This window comes from Mercenaria mercenaria, chromosome 3 (assembly GCF_021730395.1).
Source record: "Mercenaria mercenaria strain notata chromosome 3, MADL_Memer_1, whole genome shotgun sequence".
Lineage (NCBI taxonomy): Eukaryota > Metazoa > Mollusca > Bivalvia > Venerida > Veneridae > Mercenaria > Mercenaria mercenaria.
Genome location: NC_069363.1, coordinates 29,151,192 through 29,173,416, shown reverse-complemented (window position 1 = coordinate 29,173,416; position 22,225 = coordinate 29,151,192). Strand labels below are relative to the sequence as shown.

General features: G+C 34.5%; 1 protein-coding gene across 2 annotated transcripts; it reads left to right on the top strand.

Moving 5' to 3' along the window:
• The first annotated feature begins 10,324 nt into the window (after window positions 1–10,324).
• Window positions 10,325–20,900, top strand: LOC123525192 (DC-STAMP domain-containing protein 2-like). 2 transcript variants are annotated; one of them, XM_045304037.2, is made up of 5 exons: window positions 10,325–10,634; window positions 11,378–12,216; window positions 12,878–12,960; window positions 16,540–16,641; window positions 17,216–20,900. In XM_045304037.2, the coding sequence occupies exons 1-5, from the start codon at window positions 10,625–10,627 to the stop codon at window positions 18,369–18,371; spliced, it is 2,190 nt and encodes a 729-aa protein (XP_045159972.2). In that variant the 5' UTR covers window positions 10,325–10,624; the 3' UTR covers window positions 18,372–20,900. The 2 variants fall into 2 exon arrangements, with proteins under 2 accessions (XP_045159972.2, XP_045159973.2); XM_045304038.2 differs by having other exon boundaries at window positions 10,326–10,634; window positions 11,381–12,216.
• Window positions 20,901–22,225: the final 1,325 nt, after the last annotated feature.

Below are 22,225 nucleotides of genomic sequence, written 5' to 3'. Positions count from 1 at the left end.
AGCAGGGGAATAGGAAGAGATAGTATAGAAAGCAACAATGAGGAGAAAATTGATCTTGTTGCTTGATACAGGGGTGGGGGGAGGTACATTATAATATTGGGAAAGTACAGAATTTCTTCCCTATAAACATATCTTCAGTAAAAGGAGGCAGTCCCAAGCAAAAATGTATGGGTGTTTTTCCCAAATTATGACGTTAAATTTCCCAAATGATTGCTAGCTTTTAGTTGTTGCTGTTTTAATATACTGCGGAACAAATATTAAAATTCCATCCCACATTTGCAAATATTAAACACACAACATATTTTCATATACATGTACATTATGGTACCTTCCAATTGTTCTGATTTTGCAATTCCGAGAATGTTTCCCCAATTCAATTTCCACCAGTGTTTGTGTCATTCGAAAGTGACGAAAAAAACCTGAAGTGGTAGGAAGTGATAAAAATGGAAATTTTCAGCTGGGTAATAAATCTATTGCTGTGTAGAAGCCATTTTACAAGGTCATTGTATTGTTCTAAAAACAACCAGAAATGCCGTATTTGGTTTAGGCCTAAAACAAAATTGTTTGTTTCCGGTATCCCGACCTACCCTAAAGTTTTGGCCCGACCCTAAATGTTTTTATGACCTTGAAGATTTAGAAATCGTGTGTCAAATGGTCTACTGATGCGTCTAGTGTGGTGTGCTGTGTGTTATGTGCTTGTCACCTTCCGCTTTCAGCCTGTGCCGCTGGCTAGCCCTTTGGGCAAAACGGAAGCCGAGTGCGTAAGTCTTCCCTGCCAGTACATAGCCTCTCTGTAGACAAGCCATATGCAGTGCCTTCTCGTGGCGACACATGGATACTGAGCACCCTGCGGTGTCAGGCAGAACTGTATAGGACTAGAAGGAGGTCTACCCCCAGACATGCGGCATGCAAGGCCCACCGGTGCGTGGATATGTCCGAAAAGTCTCATCTAATAAAAGATAAATAAAAAAAAATTCCGACCTTCCTACCCTATTGTTTTAGCATGTTACCGGTAACAAAGATTTAGTTTTAGGCCTTAGTTACATTCCTCTATGTTTCCAGTTTTATAGTTCATTTCTTGTTCATGAGGTTCAGTTGTTTTACCCCAATGATCTTTTAAATCAGTTTTAAGCATGATTTACAGATCAATTTAATAGTACTGCAATTACATTCGAAAAATTGTTGCAAGTGTAACACCATGCGATTTTATTAAATAATCTCATATTTATTTATATCGCACTTGAATATATAATAAAATATATTATTTCTCATTTTCCATTAATGTTACATATCTGATGTTTAGAATAATACCACATCAATTATATCCAGTGTTTTGGATGTTTGTTGTTACTTAGAAAGTTTGTTTCTTTGGTGTTATGTTATACAACACATTTATAATTATTGAAAGCAAAACAGTAACTTTATGAATAAAAATACATTATTTTGTTGTTATGTTGCAAGTGTAACAAAATGTTGAAAATTATGCCGTCATTTTAAACAGCATTAGAGGCAATATAACATATATTCTTTATACAGAAGAATAGCCTAAATTTATGTTAATGACCTCAATCCTGTATTAAAAGAGTTATTTCCAGTATCTATCATGCTAAACAAAGATATGAAAACTTCCCATGGTGACAATAGAAAAAGGATTGAAAAAACATTCTTCAAACAGTCTGAAATTCTGAAAAAGAATGAAAATAAAATAGAAAAAGTGGAAACTCCACAGGTTGCACAACACGACAAAAATGAAAATGTTGCAGGCTCAGATTGATTGAGCCTGTTTAACGACGGTAGTGGAAATGTATGCTACCGTCCACGCCCTCTAGCCCCGAGTTGAGCAGAACTCAACATTTACACATGCTACATGTACAATAAACAATTTAGAGACATCTACATACGTGTTCATACAGTGGTGCACATGGAACTTCCAATGATACAATTCCATGAAAAGTGGCGTATGGTCCCGTTAAAATAATACGGTGTATAGTCCAGTTAAAAATGGGTTTGCCCTCAACGAGAAAACAATGGGCAGAACCCTTGGCTATTTTCGGTGATATTACCTATAAATGTAACACATAACAACATTTAAAAATGTGTTATTTATATATGTTATGTAAAACTTTTTGTTCTCATGATATGTACATGTATTTTGAAAGACACAGAAATTATTCAAATAAGTGTTGGTTTCAAAATTGTGTGAACTAGTTCCTGTACGTCTCCTGTTCATGCTACCGTGTGAACTAGTTCTCGTACACCTCTTACATTTTTATAAACTTCAATGTCATAACATGATGTAACACTAGAAATAATTGACCTGGAATGCACTTGAAATTTCACCTTTCTGCAAATTTCTACCTTCATTTGTTTTGAAATCACAAATAATCCTGTATGAATTTATTAAACAAAATAAATAAAATTGTCATTTCAAGATGACTTGAAACGACAAACATTACACATTATGGAAGTAATGAGAAGACGACTTTGTGTCCTTTCGCCCTGAGCTGAGACTGAAACCGCCCCATGCCACCACCGGCCCCGCCCCTCCCCTCCCCCACCCATCCACCGTTAAAAATATTTCCAAGACATAAAATAACGGGTCTTGTAACAATTCTGAGCCAAAATGACTCCTGTAGTGTGTTTGGTCCATAAAACGTTTTCCTCGTGTGTTCCCATAAAATTTGTTTCATTACATTTCGTTTTTAGTAAGATTAAAATTGATGTAATACAGAAATTGCAAAGCGGTTTGTAAAACAGTAGATTTTTGCCAAAAAAGTGTCGTTACACGAATGCTAAAAGCTAACGTAGAAATGAATACTTTTTTGTGACAAATATATAAAACATTTGGACATCTTGCAAATAAGCAAAGTGCGATTCATGGATTTGCAACAAGAGATCCCAATGTGGTGTATACTCGTATATACGCACAAAAGTGACATTTAATTCTTGAATATGCCCCCTTAGAAGAAACGGGGGTATATTGCTTTGTACCTGTCGATCGCGTCTGTCGGTTGGTCGGCTGGTCAATCTGCCGGTAGAGCCAAAATGACTCCTTTAGTGTTTTTGGTCCATAGAACATTTTCCTCGTGTGTTTTCATTAAATTTGAGATATGATATTTATTATCGAAAAAGTGTTATAAGATATATAAAATGAATAAGAACAAAAAGGTCAATATCAGTATTTTGCAATCGTTGGTTAGAATGGTCATGATGGAGAGTCCATAAAGCTCACTTTTCATTTTTCTGTTACTTATTGAAAGCAAACCACTTATTTTTGTACAAAGCTAACGTAAAATGTAAATAAACGAAATGAATATTATTTTTGTGACAAATGTATAAAACATTTGGGCATCTTGCAAATAAGCAAAGCGCGATTCATGGATTTGCAACAAGAGATCCCAGTGTGGGGTATACCCGTATATACGCACAAAAATGACATTTAATTCTTAAATATGCCCCCTTAGAAGATCGCGTCGGTCGGTCGGTTGGTTGGTGAATCTGTCGGTAGAGCGAACAGTTTCCGCTTAAGCACTTGACCCAGAACATCCCTATTGATTGTTTGGGGGGCATTTAATTCTTATGCCCCCTTAGAAGAAACGGGGGTATATTGCTTTGCACCTGTCGATCTGATGTGAGATTTCCAAACACAAACTGAAAACGTGCTTAACAGGAAGATGATTCTGCCTAATTTCACAACGCATGCAATCAAAACATCATCCTGCTTAATCCTAGTGCCTGTAAAAGCCTGTTAGTTTGCCCTTTATGGTACACACAGGGCTGTATGATGGTTACCATGCTGGTCATTTGCTTTTCAAGGGAGTCCCACGACCAAAACAGTCAGCTTTTGATACCTTAAAATAATGGTTGTCTCACGAATAACTCAGGTGACCGATACAGGACTATGATGGACATCTTGCATAACTTGATTAATGAAACAAACCATACTTCTTTCTGGTTTGTGTCACAGTAAAAATACAATAAAATTAGAGTGCCCCGCCATGTAATCATTCCTGTATTTTATTTTTGATTTCTGACGACCTGGTTTCAGAGCTCAGTTTTGAATGTATCCTTTTGATTGTCATGCCCCCATTAGTTCTGAAGGGATCCATTTTATTTTAACTGTTGTGGTAGCAGACAATCTAATAAGAATTCTTGCGAAGTTTGATTACCATTAGCCAAGCAGTTTATTTCTTTTTCTCATAGTTTCCATACAGATTATACAGGGAAAAACTCAACATCTTGGGCCTTTGTGTGGTAGAGGACTTCAAAAGAATCATTTTGGTAAAATCGTTTTGAATTCTGATAACCAGTTACTAAGAAGATGTTTGAAGTTTTCATACGGTTTATTAGATTATTTAGAAAAAACTACTTGTACCCAGGGGATTAAAATTTTTCAGGAACAGGCTTCATTTAAGCTATTTTGCACCTCAAGGCGATAATTTCTGTGAGTCATTTTTGTTTCGAACCTTTGGTTCAATGAAGAGTTTTAAAGGTTTTCCCACGGTTTGTCATAACAACCACATTTCTTAATGGATCCACTCCATTTTAGCTTATGGTAAAATAATACCTTTTACAAACATTAATGTGAAGTTTAGTTTACATTGGTCCATTGGTTTAGGAGACGTCTTTTGAAGAAAATCGTTGAGCGACGAAGGAAACCCGATGCGACCGATTGCAAAGAGCTCACCATGAGCTGCGCTAACAACTTTGGGCAGCCAACAGTCCTGTGTACAGTGTGTTACATATCAAAATATTGTCAGTCTATAAGTGTAACTTAAGATGACCGATGACCCTGAAAAAGACCCAAGACAAGTATTGTCAATATTACTGGTCTCACTGGAAGCTCCACAAGGCAAGGGAGAAGGGTTGGTTGCGGGAGGAAGGGAAGGTACAACAGATCGTCAGATTGACTAACATTTATACTCTACAGGATTAAATTTTAGCATTTTAATACAGTGCCTTTGTTGCTCCCTTACTTTGTTATACATCTACCCCAAATTTTCGTACGACATACAAGGTAGTTTGTTTAGGATCATTTTGCTGTGAATGTCCAAAAATCTGTAATGTGGGACGTGACGTACACAAAAAAGTCACGCACTTTTACACATACTGGTGGTCAAGTTTCAAACCAATACTCCAAGAAATGTGAAAGTAGTTCTCTCCACAACATTTGAGCAAACAGACCGACCGACTCCTATGTACCCGCCAAACTTCGTTTGTGGGGCGATACTTATTCGTAACTTGTATGTAGAACAAACTTTAAGTCTGGACAAAACTATATTACATCATATTACATCATATTACATCATATGAAATGTGTTATGTTATTGCTGAACAGGTTTCGTATGTATGTATGTAACTTTACCATCTACGAGGAGTGTTCGAAAAGTATTGTGTATTATGGTGACACGCCATTTCCATGAGGAATTTCACGTCGTTGTTTTTGCAGCTGATTACCTCTATTCAATATATACACAATAGTATGTATCTACATGTATCCATTCAATAACCGTTTTACCGAGTTGTCGCTATTTCAGTTTGGACAGTCGTTGACTACTGTAGCAAAAATGGTTGGAAAATGAATGACAAATACTGAAGAAATTCGGTCATATATAAAAGTTCGCAGTAAACTCGGTTGTCCTTTGAAAGAGCTTTTTGCCGAAATAACCCGTGTTTATGGGTCTAGTAAGGTGTCTTATGAGATTTATACTTAATATACCATCCAGGACTAGTATTACGTGTGATATGTTGGAAGAAGTCAAACTCTTAAGGGTCGAAGATAGGGCTAAACAATTACGACTGAATCATGTTTATAATATTTTCACGGCATTGCTCCACAATATCTTAATCAAAACTATTGCAAAGTTTCATCAATTCACAACCGCACCAGATTCAGTAAATTTAACTTTATTGTTCCAAAAGTCAAAAGTTTTGGTGCTGATACATTTTACTTCAATGCAATTCAAGATTGGAACAATCTTCCCGAGTTTATTAAGGCGAAAACAAGTAAGCATAGCTTTAAATAGGAAGTGAAGAAACATTTATTCAAGTGTGCACGTCTAAGAGAATCTTCTGATACTATTTTGTACTGAGACGTTCCTGAAGATGAATATCTGTATTTTCTTTTGCTTTAGTTTTAAATATTGAAACCATTACTGTGATAATATTCAGGACATAAGTTTTTTAGATAACGTTATGTTTTTCACTTAAACACGAATTTTTTACCTATAAATGTGTAATGATCGCACATTTTAATAGTGAAGATAACGATTGAAAATTATATCTACCTAATGGGACCTCACTGGAAATAAGTGATTAGTTTTACTTTGATGGTTCATTCCAGGTCCCCAGGTGTTAAGATCATATCTTTATTCTATGTCATAAATTATAAAATATACTTGACCTAATCTTTCATGTATTAATTAGCATATCTATTTTAAGATTTTTATAAAATTCTAATCAAAGCATTTTAATTTATATTGGTCATTGTATACATGTATTCTTACTGTATAAGTTATATGTTCTATGATCTTATGTCTGAATAAATTTGAATCGAATGGAAGGTATTTGATTGTGGTGTAGAGTCTGTTGAAAATGCCCCAAAATCAGGTCGGCCAAAGACAGCGACGTGTGACCAAAATGTTTTGAAAATCACAGAAATTCTTCAAAATGATGTTTGATATACTGTACGCGTTATTGCACGCCTTGATGGCATTTCACTATCAACAGTTCATTTTATTTTAAAGAAAATCTTGAAAGTTTGAAAGACTTCTGCTAGGTGGGTACCCCATCTTTTGACTGACGACCGAAAAGGCTGCGCGTTGAAACTGCCAAAAGATTGCTAAAAATGTTCCCAAAATACGACAAAAAGGTTTTTGCAAATGTTGTTACAAGTGATGAAACCTGGGTACATTATTTTGAACCTGTCAGAAAGGTTGGGAACAAAATATGGGCCACCAAACATGGCCATATAATAATAATTGCAAAACGCACTTTGACTGCAAAGAAAGTTTTGTATGCCATATTCTTCTCCAGCGAAGGTATAGCAGTACAAATTCCAGTAAAAAAAGGGTAGAAGTGTGACTGGTAGGTACTTGAAAACATTAAAGAAGTACTACAAGAAACGTCGACCAGTCACAGGTTTCAAACATGTTCGACTGTTGCATGACAATGCTCCAGCGTACACCTCTAGTATAGTAACACAGTTTTTGAAGTCGGAGAGAGTTACTGTGCTACCACATCCACCTTATTCCCTGGATCTGGCGCCATGCGACTTCTTTCTGTTTCCAAAACTGAAAAACTTCCTTTCATGTAGTAGATATCGATCGCGACCAGCTCTCGGTTCTGCTGTCCATCAGTACCTCCGTAGTATACCAAAATCGGCCTACCGTGACGCTTTCTGGTATTGGATCCATATACTAAAATTATGCATTTCTCACCACGGGGAATATTTTGAGGGTATGAAATGACAACATGCACGTTTCCGTCAGTATTCAAGGTTTCAGACCACAATACACAATACTTTTCGAACTTTTCTCGTATGTTAGCTTGTTCTGCTGACTTCGTAAAAATCATATTCACAGTAATATTATATTACACAAATCCAAAGTCAGTGGCATAAATAGGGGTAGTAGAAATACGATGGTCCGTCAAAAGCAAGAATTTTCAACAGTTAAAGGTCCATATCAGATCCAGGGCATATTCAATTTTAGCATGAACTTAATTTCATCAGGTCAGCAACTGGTTGAGCAAATGCCTTAAGGTCAGTGATATGGATCTATCTAGGTTAGAATTAATTTTAGTACAGTATATTTCATGAACTTTCAAGAATGTAACAACATGTCGCCTTCTTTGGCATTGCAACTAATAATGTATCTAAAGGGCTCGAGTGCCTCCTACCACCTACCCGGCCCATCTTTAGCCCCTGTCAGCAGGATAGTCTTTGTTCGGTATATGACTCAATGACTTCCTATCGCTATTTCAAATAAATAAAAAGAAATGAACTTTAAAATTAAAAATATGAAAAAGGGTAGAAATCAAAATTAAAAAAAGTATAAACCCAATTCATTTTTTCGTTTAACATGAAAAATTTAAACATGAGGGCAATAATGGCCATACGTCGCTCACCTGACTTTGATCATTTGACCTTGAATATATGTATGATACTCATGAACGGTAACATCTGTGTTCAGCATAAGGGGAAAAATCATTTAAAATTATTTCTATCTTAAGCTCTGATAGCCCCTTATATTATACAAATTATACCAGACAAGGAGCTTTTGTTTAATAAAGGAATTTCTATTTCTGGCAATGGTGGTCCCAAAAACGTATGCCTGTGCCACTGTTTATACAAGTGTAGAGAGTACCGTAAAATGATACTACAGACCAAGTTTGATGAAGATCCAGCAAGGAGTTCATAAAGTTCAAAAAAGTGTTTAAAGGTATTTCTATTTACAACTCTAGCGGCCCCTACAAGGAGCCAAATGCACCCTTTTGAACAAATTTGAGAAATAACTTTATAATATCGCTACAGACCAAGATTGATGGAGATTCATCAAGCTGTTCATTTGCATAAGTCATTTAAAGCTACTTCTATTTTTAGCTTTAGTGGTCACTAAAAAGGGTCAAGTACCACAATTCTTACTCGTTACCGTCCACCACTTATGCTACCCGCTTCATTGAGAACTAGGCCAATCTGACGTGTAATAAGTAACACACAATATATAATACCTAAGAGGTAATGCGTAACATGTAAGAGGTAATTAATAACACGTAACACATAATGCACTCATACGTAAGAGGTAATGCATAAAAATTAAGACAAAATGTCCCTAACTGGTTTCCGTAGAAATCTATACTATATGTATGTTTTGGTAAATTTGTATTATGTTCATTCAGTAAGATGTTAATAAAAGGCTTATAGTACATCATCGTATTTTCATGTTATCGTCTTTTTGCGACATAAATCTGATGTAATGAAACAAAGAAAAATTGATTTATTATTTCTTTTCATTATATTTCATTAAAGGGCAGGGAAAGCCTCACAATAAGTTAATTTTATATGAAAGCTATCCTCAAGTCTTTCATAATACTAAAAGAATTTTTAAAATCGGACCACTATTGAATAAGATATGGCAGTTTGAAATTTAAGAAAATGGCTGATCAAGGAGGCAGCCATTTAAGTTAGTTTATGACGTCATTTACACACTGCTGAATTCTTTATTTAGCAAATAACCTTTTAAATAGAATAATTTCGTATGTTTCTTGATTGTAAGATGTAAAAATTGGTATTTTTTTCAGTATAGCTGGAAAAAGTAGAGAAATTAGTTTACAGAAATAACTAAATACAGTTCATATACGTATCTAGAAATTTAACAAATCCGCCATTTTTTATTTTTTTTTGTTGCCATGGAAACAAAATGGCAGTCATTTTGATCAAATATTTAAATGCTCATAACTTCCTCATTTTAAAGCCGATTTTGAAAATTCTTTCACTTCTTTAAAATGATTTAAGAAATCCTAGCTGACGGAATTAACATAAGAACAACCTTGCTATTCCCTTTTAAGGAGAAGTGTTCAAATATTGATATTGATAAACAAGTTGTGTTTTTCACTGATTATGCAATAATATAGATTATATAATTTTAACTACGTAAAATGCATTCGTCTTCATTTCTAACGTTTGACAACTAGCACATAACGTTAAAACCATTAAAGGAACATGGAATTAACATAAGAACAACCTTGCTATTCCCTTTAAAGGAGAAGTGTTCAAATACTGATATTGATAAAAAAAGTTGCGTTTTTCACTGATTATGCAATAATATAGATTATATAATTTTAACTACGTAAAATGCATTCATCTTCATTTCTAACGTTTGACAACTAGCACATAACGTTAAAACCATTAAAGGAACATGGAATAAAATCAAAATATTTTTCACTTGTGGACATTGGGTTTTAAATATTCGGTCATGGCTGCGTGAAAATATTGCATCTAGCTTTTCACTCTATGAAAGATATTTGAAAACAATACTAACAGAAACAATTATACGGTGCCCCTAAAGTGACATGTTACACACATTTTTTCCAATTAGGTAATGTGAGACTTTTTTTTATTTCGTTTAAACGAAATAAAAAAAGTCTCACATTACCTAATTGGAAAAAATGTGTGTAACATGTCACTTTAGGGGCACCGTACAATTATATCTATCTTGTCTGTACTTTTAAAGTTTACAATTAGTGAACTGCTTTATCGATATATTAAGTACTATAAAATAAACTTAGACACAATAAAGAATGGTGATGATAACATCTACATCCTATTTAACACTGACAGGAAGTATCGGAAGCACATCGGTCCTATTGATAATTAACAATGTTCAATTACTTATAAACAAATTTACTTGTGTCTAGTTTATGTATCTTCTTTTATGACAATTGCTAAGATCATATGAAGTTTATACATTAGCGCAAAATGACAGGTATGTTAAGGGCAGGGCTCTGACTCGGAAAAGTGTATTGGATCCACGTCTACGACTCTTGACAAGTACATCGGACATAAAGTTCTGAAGAGACGGAGGCATTTCATAGGTCGTGTGTTACAGAAAATCGTGATAAAGCTATGGCGCAAGGTATGTTTTCAATACTATAGTAGCATGCCAATATAATTTAAACGAGAATAAAGTGTATAATCAAGAATAAACTAAACAGTTTAAAGTTTCATAATGTGTTGTTAAGAACATGAAATATGTCTTTGTCTTGTTAAATCTTATTTTTGAAAATTGTTTTCAGACATATTTGCCGAAGCTTTGAATATTGATTAACCTAGTAAAAAATATTATTAAATACATTGATCAAAATTACCTCCCTACATTGCTCTAACGGTATAAGATCATGTGTGATATTGAAAATCGTGTTTTCTGACCGTGTAATTATACACAGCATCTATTTGAATAGCTATTTATCCGTTTTAACATAAAATCAAAAGCCTTATGGAACTTTAATGCAAAAGAAGTATGCTTTCAGGATTTACAGTGATTCAATCAATGTCACAGCGAGTCAATATAACAGAGATTCAATGTCACAGCTTTTCAATGACTAACTTTTTGAGAAATTTGAGAAACTCCGTATTTTTAAAGATATAATATGCCAACATTTTCTCTTATTTCAAATTGAACAAATGGTTATAAAAGCTATTCATGAAAAATATCTTATTTAATTTAGATTTGATTTAATTTGAGAAAATCATTTAATTCTTGAAATAATCACAATAATTAAATTCAAACGTAATAAAATATAAACAAATCAAAGTACATAGAAACCTTCCATTTATTATACAGGTATCTTTGTATTGACTATCATTCTGTTCTTTAAGCAGACAGTGGATATAGTGAGGAGGAAATTTCCAAAATTGCCCAGAGTTCAACAGAAACTACAATGCCGTATTATCCAGCAGTCCATCATTCCATGAGTATTCCCGAGTCTGTTGTTTCCTGGCAAGAATCTACATTTGAAAGTTCTCAGGACTCTAGAGAATTGGATTTAGGAGGGAACAAAAGTGCTTTAGATAAAGTTAAATTCGCTCCTGAAGATAATCAAAGCAACAAACTTCATAACTTTAAGACGGAAAAGTTGGGTGCAATAATGGCAAGTACAGATATGCTGTTCCACAGCGGAAGAGATGAAAATAAAAGAATGAAAGCTGCCTTTGGTGCGTTTTCAGGTTTGGTAATTGGAGGTCTGCTGTTCATTTTGTTACTGTACAGCTTTGGATACAGTAAACTTGTTGCGGGAATATGTGCATTAATCTGTACTCTCTTTATTTGCATAGGCCTTGCTCTGTTCCCCACCTGTCGATGTATTACGGCTCTTGTCTTCCCAAATTTCTTTACGGGAAAAGGTCGAGCGGTTCTTTTCTCTGTTATTTTTGCAATCATGCTAACCGGACCGATTCTTAATATTACCCACAATGCCAAAGAAACCGGAAATAGTATGTCATGCGTCATTGATCTTATTGCCAACCAGTCCAAACAGTTGCAACAACAGCTAACTGAGCCAGTAAAGCATATTGGAAAATACGTGGATCAACAAAGAGAAGCACTGCAAAATATAAAGAACAATCTTGTTATCGATTTTAATGATTTAAAGGTAGCTGCAGATGCACTAGAGAAAGATTTCGTCGCTGTGAATGATAATCTGGACAGCCTTTATCAGGTAATGCTCTAACATTTAAATATAAAGGTAAACGATAGTTTGCTTTTGAAGACTTTTGTTCCGTGACATTTATTAATACGATATTAAACAAATGTTATAGTATGTTCGAAAGCTTTTGTTTGTATGGCTTATGTTGCGAGAGTGATGTGCCTAATAATTCGAGGGGTTTTACGTTATCTTTTTATTTGTGTATCACCTTGGTTAATATGTATGACATTGGTTGACTAAGTCTCCATCAAGATTCAATTTCATAGTACTGTATACGATAGTGACAACACTGATTATTTATTTGTTTATTCCAACATTTAACAAAAATAAGCTTTGTACACTTTTACTTTGCTATTTCAGTTTCCAAAGCGTTTTCCCTGTGCATTGTAATATTATGCATAATTACCCGCTGTTATTAAACATAAATAATTAAAATATGATTTTAGAAATCATGGGAAAATGACATAAAACATATACTGTATAATGTAATGGTATCTTGGTTTTAACAATGTAAGACGGTTCCGTTGAAAAATACGTTATAAGAAATGTTTGGTTAGTATTAATGTACACAAGATTATTTGACAATTTGACAAAAGGTTTGTGAACTCGGCTTTTCCTACTGGATTGTTTTTTTTTTATTAGAAATGAATTAGATGTATATTATTGCTTACAGGACTGTATTCGGCCAATAGCGAAAGCTAATCAAGAATGCAGAGACTTCTGTAGCCAACTTCCGACTTTTCCCATTAATTTGAGGTAATTCTTTGTGTTTGTTTTCTTTTTATTTGTTTTGTCGTTCTAAACTATTAACATAGTAAACGGTTAGTGTGTTTCAATATATAGAGCTATGCGTTCTAACACGAAAGCCGCCATTTAAACTCAGCAGCATCGAAAAACAATACACTAAGAGCTTTTAATTAATTAAACGATATGTTTTGAAACGTTAGTCTGTTTTAGGTATGTTTCATTTGGCAGAAATGGACGAGTACAAGGTATATAATTTTTATTATACCTTTTTAAATCAAACATGTAGTTTACAGTTAGATTTCAGACTACAAGACATGTATTTACAGATGCAATAAAGGCCACCAGGATCTGATAATAAGTGAAATGTGATAAGAGGGGTCGGAATTAACATACTTCAGCACTATTTATTAGAAACTTTACAAACACCTTTGTGTGTTGCTAACATTGGGATAAAGAGTCCCGTGTATGGGTGCTTTACATCTGGCAAGCTAAAGAACCAGGCAAGCTACTGGAATTGGAGCGTCTTTTGTATCTTGCACTATCCTCCTACTAACATTACTAATGTAACGTAGCACGTTGTACCTGAAGCTTACTTGAAACACAACACATTACGACAGTTCCAACATTTTTATTTACTACTACGAAGCAATGCACATACTTATGAATGTTCAGTCTAATTTCACAGATATAATCAAAGTTCAATGAGACTTATAAAACATTATGTTATGTTAACAAGTCTATAAACAGATGTTCTTAATTATAAATGTACTTCAGCCTAGCTCTTAACAAAGCTTATTAAGTTTCAGCTCATGAGAGCGGGAACAAGTCCCTTAGCCCGTCACCACCTGGGCAGTTCTCTCCTGATTACAGAGTATATTGAGGTAGCAGGGTACACTTTCGAATTTTGGCCCCCGTCAATATTTGTTATAAAGAGAACATCGTGATTTTGGATGTCTGTAAATTAAGGTGAGATATAATGATTATTATTTCTTTAGAAAATTTATACAGCCGATACATGTAAAATTCTGATGTCAGTCGGAAAACTAACTGCTGGTAGCTTTGTATGATCAATGAGACACCATTTCGCGGAAAAATTGAATTCACGGAAGGGTTCTGTGCTTGTTGATTGATACTCAGGAACATTTTCCGATATTTTCTGAAAAAAAACGAGCTGGATGGGCCCCCATTCCGTTTATGTCCTGACGTTCAGTAAGGACTATTAAATTAAGAAATGCAATAAAATTGGACATTGTTCTTGCAGCGGGATCATTGTAGACTGTTCAAAAGGTGCAAAATTGATGATTTTGGCACGCTATTTTTCATGGATGATGTAAACCTTTCGCTTTGATAACTTTCTTTATTCTTGTATGAGAATCCTGATCTTGCCATTAATTTAAAGCACAAAACATGCACGCAATTTATAAAATGGCCACCCAAATTTTGCTCATAGGGGAAGTGCAATATTGCGACTCGCTACATGTAAGACCGTCCGTGCCCAAAATTTTCGCATCTAAGTGTACCTTGCTACCTTAAGGAAAATCTGCCAAAATTAAATTTTGAAAGAACTCTTAAATTTGTGCGGTTTCAAATAGTTTAGAACCTCTTCTTCGATATTCTAAACTTTCTGGGCACTTAAAACGCTACCTGACGGCACAGCAGCTCAAAAATGTTACGGTGAGGACACATAAAAGCATAAAAGTCAATATACACGCAAACGATTTTTTTGATTCTAGCTCCAGTAACAAGGTTCTGGTACAGTAAAAACATCATTTTTATCGTTATTAACCCACACAGCGCATATTTGGCCCACCAGCTATGCAGTTCGTCAATCAGGGGGATGGTCGGACGGTGGGGACCCCATGAAATAGGAAAATAAGGGGTGGAGACATTTTATTTTCGCAAAATGGTGCAGAATTGCCCTTATATCATTCCTAATGACAAAATACGTTAAATCATGTCAGAAAATGGTAAAAACGGATGTTTTGTACGTTCTTTGTCTCATAGCGACGATTTGTAAATTTTGGCTAAATTTGTGCATAAGGGGTGGGCAAGTTAAAAGTCTCTCATACAGACTTCTTTTCATGCTATTGAAAACATTTTTATTTGGTTGAATTGGCGAAAGACATATAAAAGTTCAGAACAAGTAAAACCCTCTTTTGTTCATTAACTGAAAAATCTTAAGGTAGCAGGGTACACTTTCGAATTTTGGCCCCCGTTAATATTTGTTATAAAGAGAACATCGTGATTTTGGATGTCTGTAAATTAAGGTGAGATATAATGATTATTATTTCTTTAGAAAATTTATACAGCCGATACATGTAAAATTCTGATGTCAGTCGGAAAACTAACTGCTGGTAGCTTTGTATGATCAATGAGACACCATTTCGCGGAAAAATTCAATTCACGGAAGGGTTCTGTGCTTGTTGATTGATACTCAGGAACATTTTCGTTATTTTCTGAAAAAAACGAGCTGGATGGGCCCCCATTCCGTTTATGTCCTGACGTTCAGTAAGGACTATTAAATTAAGAAATGCAATAAAATTGGACATTGTTCTTGCAGCGGGATCATTGTAGACTGTTCAAAAGGTGCAAAATTGATGATTTTGGCACGCTATTTTTCATGGATGATGTAAACCTTTCGCTTTGATAACTTTCTTTATTCTTGTATGAGAATCCTGATCTTGCCATTAATTTAAAGCACAAAACATGCACGCAATTTATAAAATGGCCACCCAAATTTTGCTCATAGGGGAAGTGCAATATTGCGACTCGCTACATGTAAGACCGTCCGTGCCCAAAATTTTCGCATCTAAGTGTACCTTGCTACCTTGAGTTTATAAAGGATTATACAGGAAAACACAGCAGACACATTATTTCACTTCCGTAAACTTAGTAATTAATTCACGGATGTTTTACACCTTGAAGCTACTGTAGAGTTGACAAGTTTTGTCTGACTTTTGAAATGTACAGTTAAAATCTTAATTATCCGAAAGAAATACCAAAATAGAAAATTATAATCCTAGGTATTACATTACACTAACAGTTACTGGTGGCGACTATAAATTAGCACACACACATACATACGTACGCATGCACACACGCACGCACGCACCTTTGAGTTTTCCTATCTATTAAATTCCATTCTTTAGTCAGCTATTTATTTTCCAGCGCTTAATGATAAAAGCAACTCTTCATTAACGAATCACGAATACATTTACCCTAAACACTAATTTCAAATTTAAAGGACTCTCAAGCATTAACAAAATAAAAAATAATCAAATGGATGAATAACTTAATTAGAGTAAAATTACTGTCACTAAAGTGTAATTGAAATGTTACGAACATATGATTACTACAATTACAAATCATTGTAAGGAAACATTTATCCAATACATTTTACATGCCATGTCATTTTTGTAATAATTACACCACATTACAATAACGCATTATCATTTTATCAGAACTGTAGTCATGTAAAAAGTAGGTAAAACGATAAAGAATAAAGATAATAATGGACATATATTGAGAAGAACTTTGCAATATAAATAATAAATAAATAAAAAAATAGCTTGAAACTTGATATTTCAGAGGGGAATGCCTGACACAGTGCAGCAACTTTAACACCCTTTCGAGTTTATGCGATTCGTTAAAAATAGGCGGCAACTTTGTTGAAGTTTCTAAACAGATGAAGTAAGAATGTTATTTCTATTTATTGGTATTGATTGTAGTGAACGGGTATACGCCAGTTTACAAAACAATATCTAAATGTTTCATAAAAACAGGACAACAATTTCAATAGGAAGTGTAAAGTCTTGGCGAGATATAAAGTTTTCGAATAATCTTGAATAATTTGGTTGGTCATTTTCAAATAGCTTACAATGGGAGAAATGCTGTTCTACAGATCAGATCGTAAAATCAATCTTCGTGCGGGGCATTTATTGTCCATGACGATACAATTGAAGACATTGTGCCTGAAATCATTCGGCCTCCACCTCTGATTCATGTGGAGAAGTTGGCAATTACTTAAGGAGAACAGATTACTACTTGCAAAGAATCCAAGAACACTGTACAGGTTAATTGCTCGCCGTTACATAACTGAAATATTGTTGAAAAAAACGGCAATAAACCCTAAAAACAAACAAAGCAATAAACACAGTTCGTTTCAAAAGTTGATATATTCCTAGAATATGTAGCTTGACAAACATTACCAAATGTGACTGAACACCCGTATATTATAATTTTACTTTTGTTTCATGTTCCTCAGGTCTACCTTAGACAGTGCAGAAAGTTACTTCAAAGTTGATGTCAAAGTTGAAGGTGATTTTAGCTACGAAAGTAATAACTCTAAAGAAATCAACACGGTGCAAGGACAAATAAATGAAGATATAGATTCTAAAGTAATCAGCTTTCAAACATTTATGAGAATTGTCAAGTATGTTTTGTCCCTTTCTTTGGTTTTAATGTTTCTTCAAGCATTTTTGTATTTTAAAAACTACATGGCGAAAGACGGCTACGACAATATGTACATAACAAAAGAATTTAATGAGCTCGACAAGAGGAAGCAAGATGATGGTGAAGAGTCTCTTCTACCGTTGAAGAAAACTGAGCAATCAGAATATATCTACACAAGGTCACTTAAACTAACTAAACAAGAATTTGACAACTGTAAAATAGGACTGACTCAGGTTTTCCTCCATGCTATCTTTTGCATTGTGGTAGTACTTTTTGATCACTTCTTATATTATATTTTAAACCTGATCCATACATTTGGCCAATTTGAAGTTGATCTAAGTGCGAAAAGCCGTTTGAAAGTCAATGTAAAGGGAACTGGTTTAATAGCAAGCTTTTACAGAAGTATTTTCAAAGGCATCGACATCGATGAATACTTTCTATCTGAGATGAAACTTGAAAGGTGTATACCTAGTCCTGCTCCTCCAACTGACGAATACGTGTTCGTTTTTCTCGTGCTTTATATTCTAGCGATATGTTTTGTCATCCTACGAGGTTACGGAATGCGCATGCGTAGAAAGATTGCTGCTTACTACTACCCGGAACAGGAAACAGCAAGAATGGAATACTTGCACAAGACAATAAGACATCGAAGAATTGCTCGACAGAGGTTTCTTCGTCAAGAAGTTAAGTCAGCACACAAGGAAAGCGCAATGAAAGAAAAGTTCCGCCTTTCGACATGGCTAGTGTCTCAATGTCCATGTATAACTAAATGTATTCCACCTAGAGAACAGCAAGAATGCAGCAGCTGTGAAGAAAGGCAGGGAAAGTACAGTTCGATTAAGTTGACAAAATGTCCCGGAATGAGTAATGGTAATGCATGCACGGCTGTCTATTGTGATGAGTGTAGATTAATTCTGCAAGGCAATTGTCCTCTGTGCGATCAAGAAGAGGTTGAATTTAGGGACTAACTTAACCTATTAAATTTCTAGGGAGGCATTAGTATTTTTGTTATATTTTTTGCTTTGTTAAATATGTATAATACTTCAATTTTTTAAATCTGATTGTATTGTAATAACCTTGGAATGATACTACTGCCTTTGTTAAAATATGAAGAATAGAAATAATTCTGTAAATGCGCTGTATTCCTTTGAACCTACAAATGGGAACATAGTTATAACTGCATTTAATTAATTGCTTTTTCTGAATGCATATATAAACTTTGCACATTCCAGTGAAAATCAAGTGCAAATCAAATAGCTCTCGACTTCTTTGTTTATGTGCTTTTGACACCGATCTTTTTACATGGACTATACAAACAATCAAGAAGCATGAAGAACTTCGAGATTGAAAAAAAAACATATATTGTCTTTCTGTCCATGTACTGCTTATGGTGAAAAAGTTCTAAGGAATGTATGGTGATACCGTATGCACAAATGTTTATTGTGTGGTGAGAAAAATGATATATACTGCAAATGTTAAACAAATGCACTCTGTGTTAACGACTGGCGGTTGAATTTAGACATAAACTCATATGAAATAAGGGAGGGAGAAACAATCTGTTTTTAAAAACAATACCAAATGTTTTATTTCCCATAAAGTGAATTTTAATTTTGGAATTATATACTTCATAAACTGTAAAATGTAGAATAGAATGTTTGACGCGTGGAAATTGCTTAAATAAACAGGATGGATTTGGATATACATCTATGAACACACGATTCATTTGCAGATATTTCATCTAGGCAGCAACTTTTAATGATCAATAGGTGTCCTTTCAGTGATAGAAGGTCAAAATCATTTTACGTCCTGTGCTGATTCTGAAATAATTTCGTGTTGGGTCAGAATCCCCCACAAGTAACCCACTAGCACAATATTTCGGCCCGCATACAGTTAGTCGGACTAGAAATGAAATTAAAACCCTAGAAGCTTTTGAATCACTAGTGACCTAAACAATTCTAATTACTCGATTAAGTTTTCAGTATTTATAAAACTTAAAACAAAATATCAAGTTGAAATCAGTTAAACATTTGCAGGTTGGGAGAACTTCAGTAACTGTTGAAATATTTTTATTTGGGTAGAGTAATAGGTGGACGGATAGCTCAGTGGTTTGCACACTGGCCTTCCAATCCTGAGGTCGGGGGTTCGATCCCCGGCAGCTACTCGGGAATTTTCAGAAACGCTTTTCAGTGTTTCCCACCCAACTAGATGTGTACTGGTCAGGAACCCAGGCAATCCTTGCGTGTATCAGGGCTAAACACTGGACACGTTAAAGAACCAGGCTGTCTATTCGCAACGAGCTAGGCTAAGTTAGCCGGACAAGCCTGTATCTGATTTCTGATCTCAGGTTTTTGTCTCACTCTGTCCGCCCTCTGGTCAGATCGCTCTGTGTCTGTACTAGTAGAGGATGAATTATGCGCCCTGTGTGGCTGCATTTGAACAATGTAAAGCGCCTTTGAATGTGAAATTGATCATGAAAAGGGCGCTATATAAATCTGGTATAATAATAATAATAAAATAATATAATAATAATAATAAATACTTACATATATGACGGAATATTGGTTTTTCAATTTAATCTGCACATTGTTGTTGTTTATATAGTCATTATTTTCATTAAATTTAAGATTTTTGCCTAAGCGAGTTGCACAACGAGGGAAGAAGTTTACTTTCGATTTCATTTCTCTAGCGACTTAGTTTTGGGTAACAAAACTAATAAACATACTTTATTTAATATGTGCCTTCTGATATGCAATGTCACCTAAGACTTAGTAATAAATGGTTTATCATTTCAACGCGCACCTGTTCCGTGCCCCGATTACTATAGAATATAGGTCAAAATCCATATTATACAGCTCACGCCGAAAAATACATTTTTCCTTTATATCATATACTTTACTGCCCACTGTCTATTTCTTTGTTAGAACAGTAATGGAGAAAAAGTTTTGTACTTTCGACACTGATCCTTCACTTGTAGTAACGGGAACGTGCTATTGTTTGAACACTACATTTTTGAGTCATATTCAGCAGGCGGACTACCGGAATAACTTAAAAATAAAACTGAAAAGTTTCGTTCTCTCTAAGAAATATGCCATGCGCAAAATAATATAAGTGATAAAGGGCATACTTTGTAATTCTAAGCACATTAAGTCTTTCTCACCAACCAAAAACATTCGATATAAAAACTGCGATTAACAGTGATCAGTACGCTTAAAACTGAAAAAAGAAAGTATCACTTAAAGGGGAAAAAATGCATTGTATGGCCCTTAAAATTACTTATTCAATATTTTCGTCATTTACATTGTATACCTGTATCGAGTACTGGAATGTACTGTAATTTTATTTCATTTTGAATTTTGAATTATACTATCATAATATCATATAACATTATATATCTATGTTTGTCATACTATAAATTGAGAAGCCGGGATCGCTTGTAATTTAAAAATCATTAAGGAGATTTAATGTATGAATGATAATAGTAATAAACATTACCTGTGTGTTGTAGTTTCTCATCAATTAAAGATCAAGACGTGGTCCTCTATTCTTATGGTCGTGTTCCATTATACATGTAATTTCAAACTACATGTGTATTTTACATTGAGGAGACGGAATATTTGAATGATAACCGTAACTCAACATTTCCTATATATTGCAGTTTCTTATCACATGGTTCTGTTCCCGGACCTTATGAACGAAACGTTGTTGTCCTTTTCCATTTATATGTTATTTCAAACAATTCTGAATATATGAATGATAATTAAACGAACACATTACCTTTAAATTACAGTTTTCAATTACCAGGCATCAATTAAATCTCGTACCTCATAGGCGAAAATGTATCGTTTAAAGGCAATAGGCAGACTGGCGACATAATAGACTACCCGGAAGGAAATGTGCAACAGCCTTCGCATCCCTAGCTCCGTCTCAGGCTTAAGGATCATATAAAGCCTTTGAGACCACCCTCGGGTAAATTTTCAGTTTGGAAATTATACTTGACAGACCCGTAATATTCATAGCATATATATATACGGAATTGTTAAGAAGGGAGATACTTCTATTTAGTTAAAATGTATTTTGTCTTACAACACATGTAGTTCGACTGTCCACATTCTACTTTGTAGAAAAACAAACTTTTTGTTCAAACACATTTTTTCTCTAAATTTGTTTTTGTTGAGTGTCTAACATACTTATCTAGGCATTCCGGGAAATGAAAACTATTATAAATTAACTTTAAATATTTTTTGAAAATTGCATTTTTCCATTTTAACAGCTCTACTTTCATTTTCATTTTACAATTTTTACATTTTTTAATGTACATGGTTTGTAACACTTTCACTCCCGCAGTACCTGGAGAGATATGTTGGACACCCAATAGTCATAAAAGAAATGACAAAATACTTTTGAAAAAGAAGCTTGATATCTTCTACAAAGTAGAACGTGAACAGTCAAAGTGCATGTGATATAAGACAAAATTTGTAGATCAATAGAGAATAACCTGTCTTGAAAGTTTCTTTTACTTATTATTAACAGTTTGATATATTCTTTATGATAAACCAAGGCTTATGTGGCGTAAAAACTAAAACAAAAATTAACACGATGGGAGGTTTCAAAAGGCTTTACAAGACCCTTTAAAAGCGGGACATTGAATGGGATCCACGATCTTAAAGAGCATGGAAATATAATAACACCGAGTTCAGGTACCGGAAAACATTTAACGGCTTCCACACTGCACTGAAAGACACTACTGTTGAGATTAATGAAATCTATAAAACAATGCTTTGAAGCACATATCGCACCCAAGTAAAATAAAAGTAAACTGGGT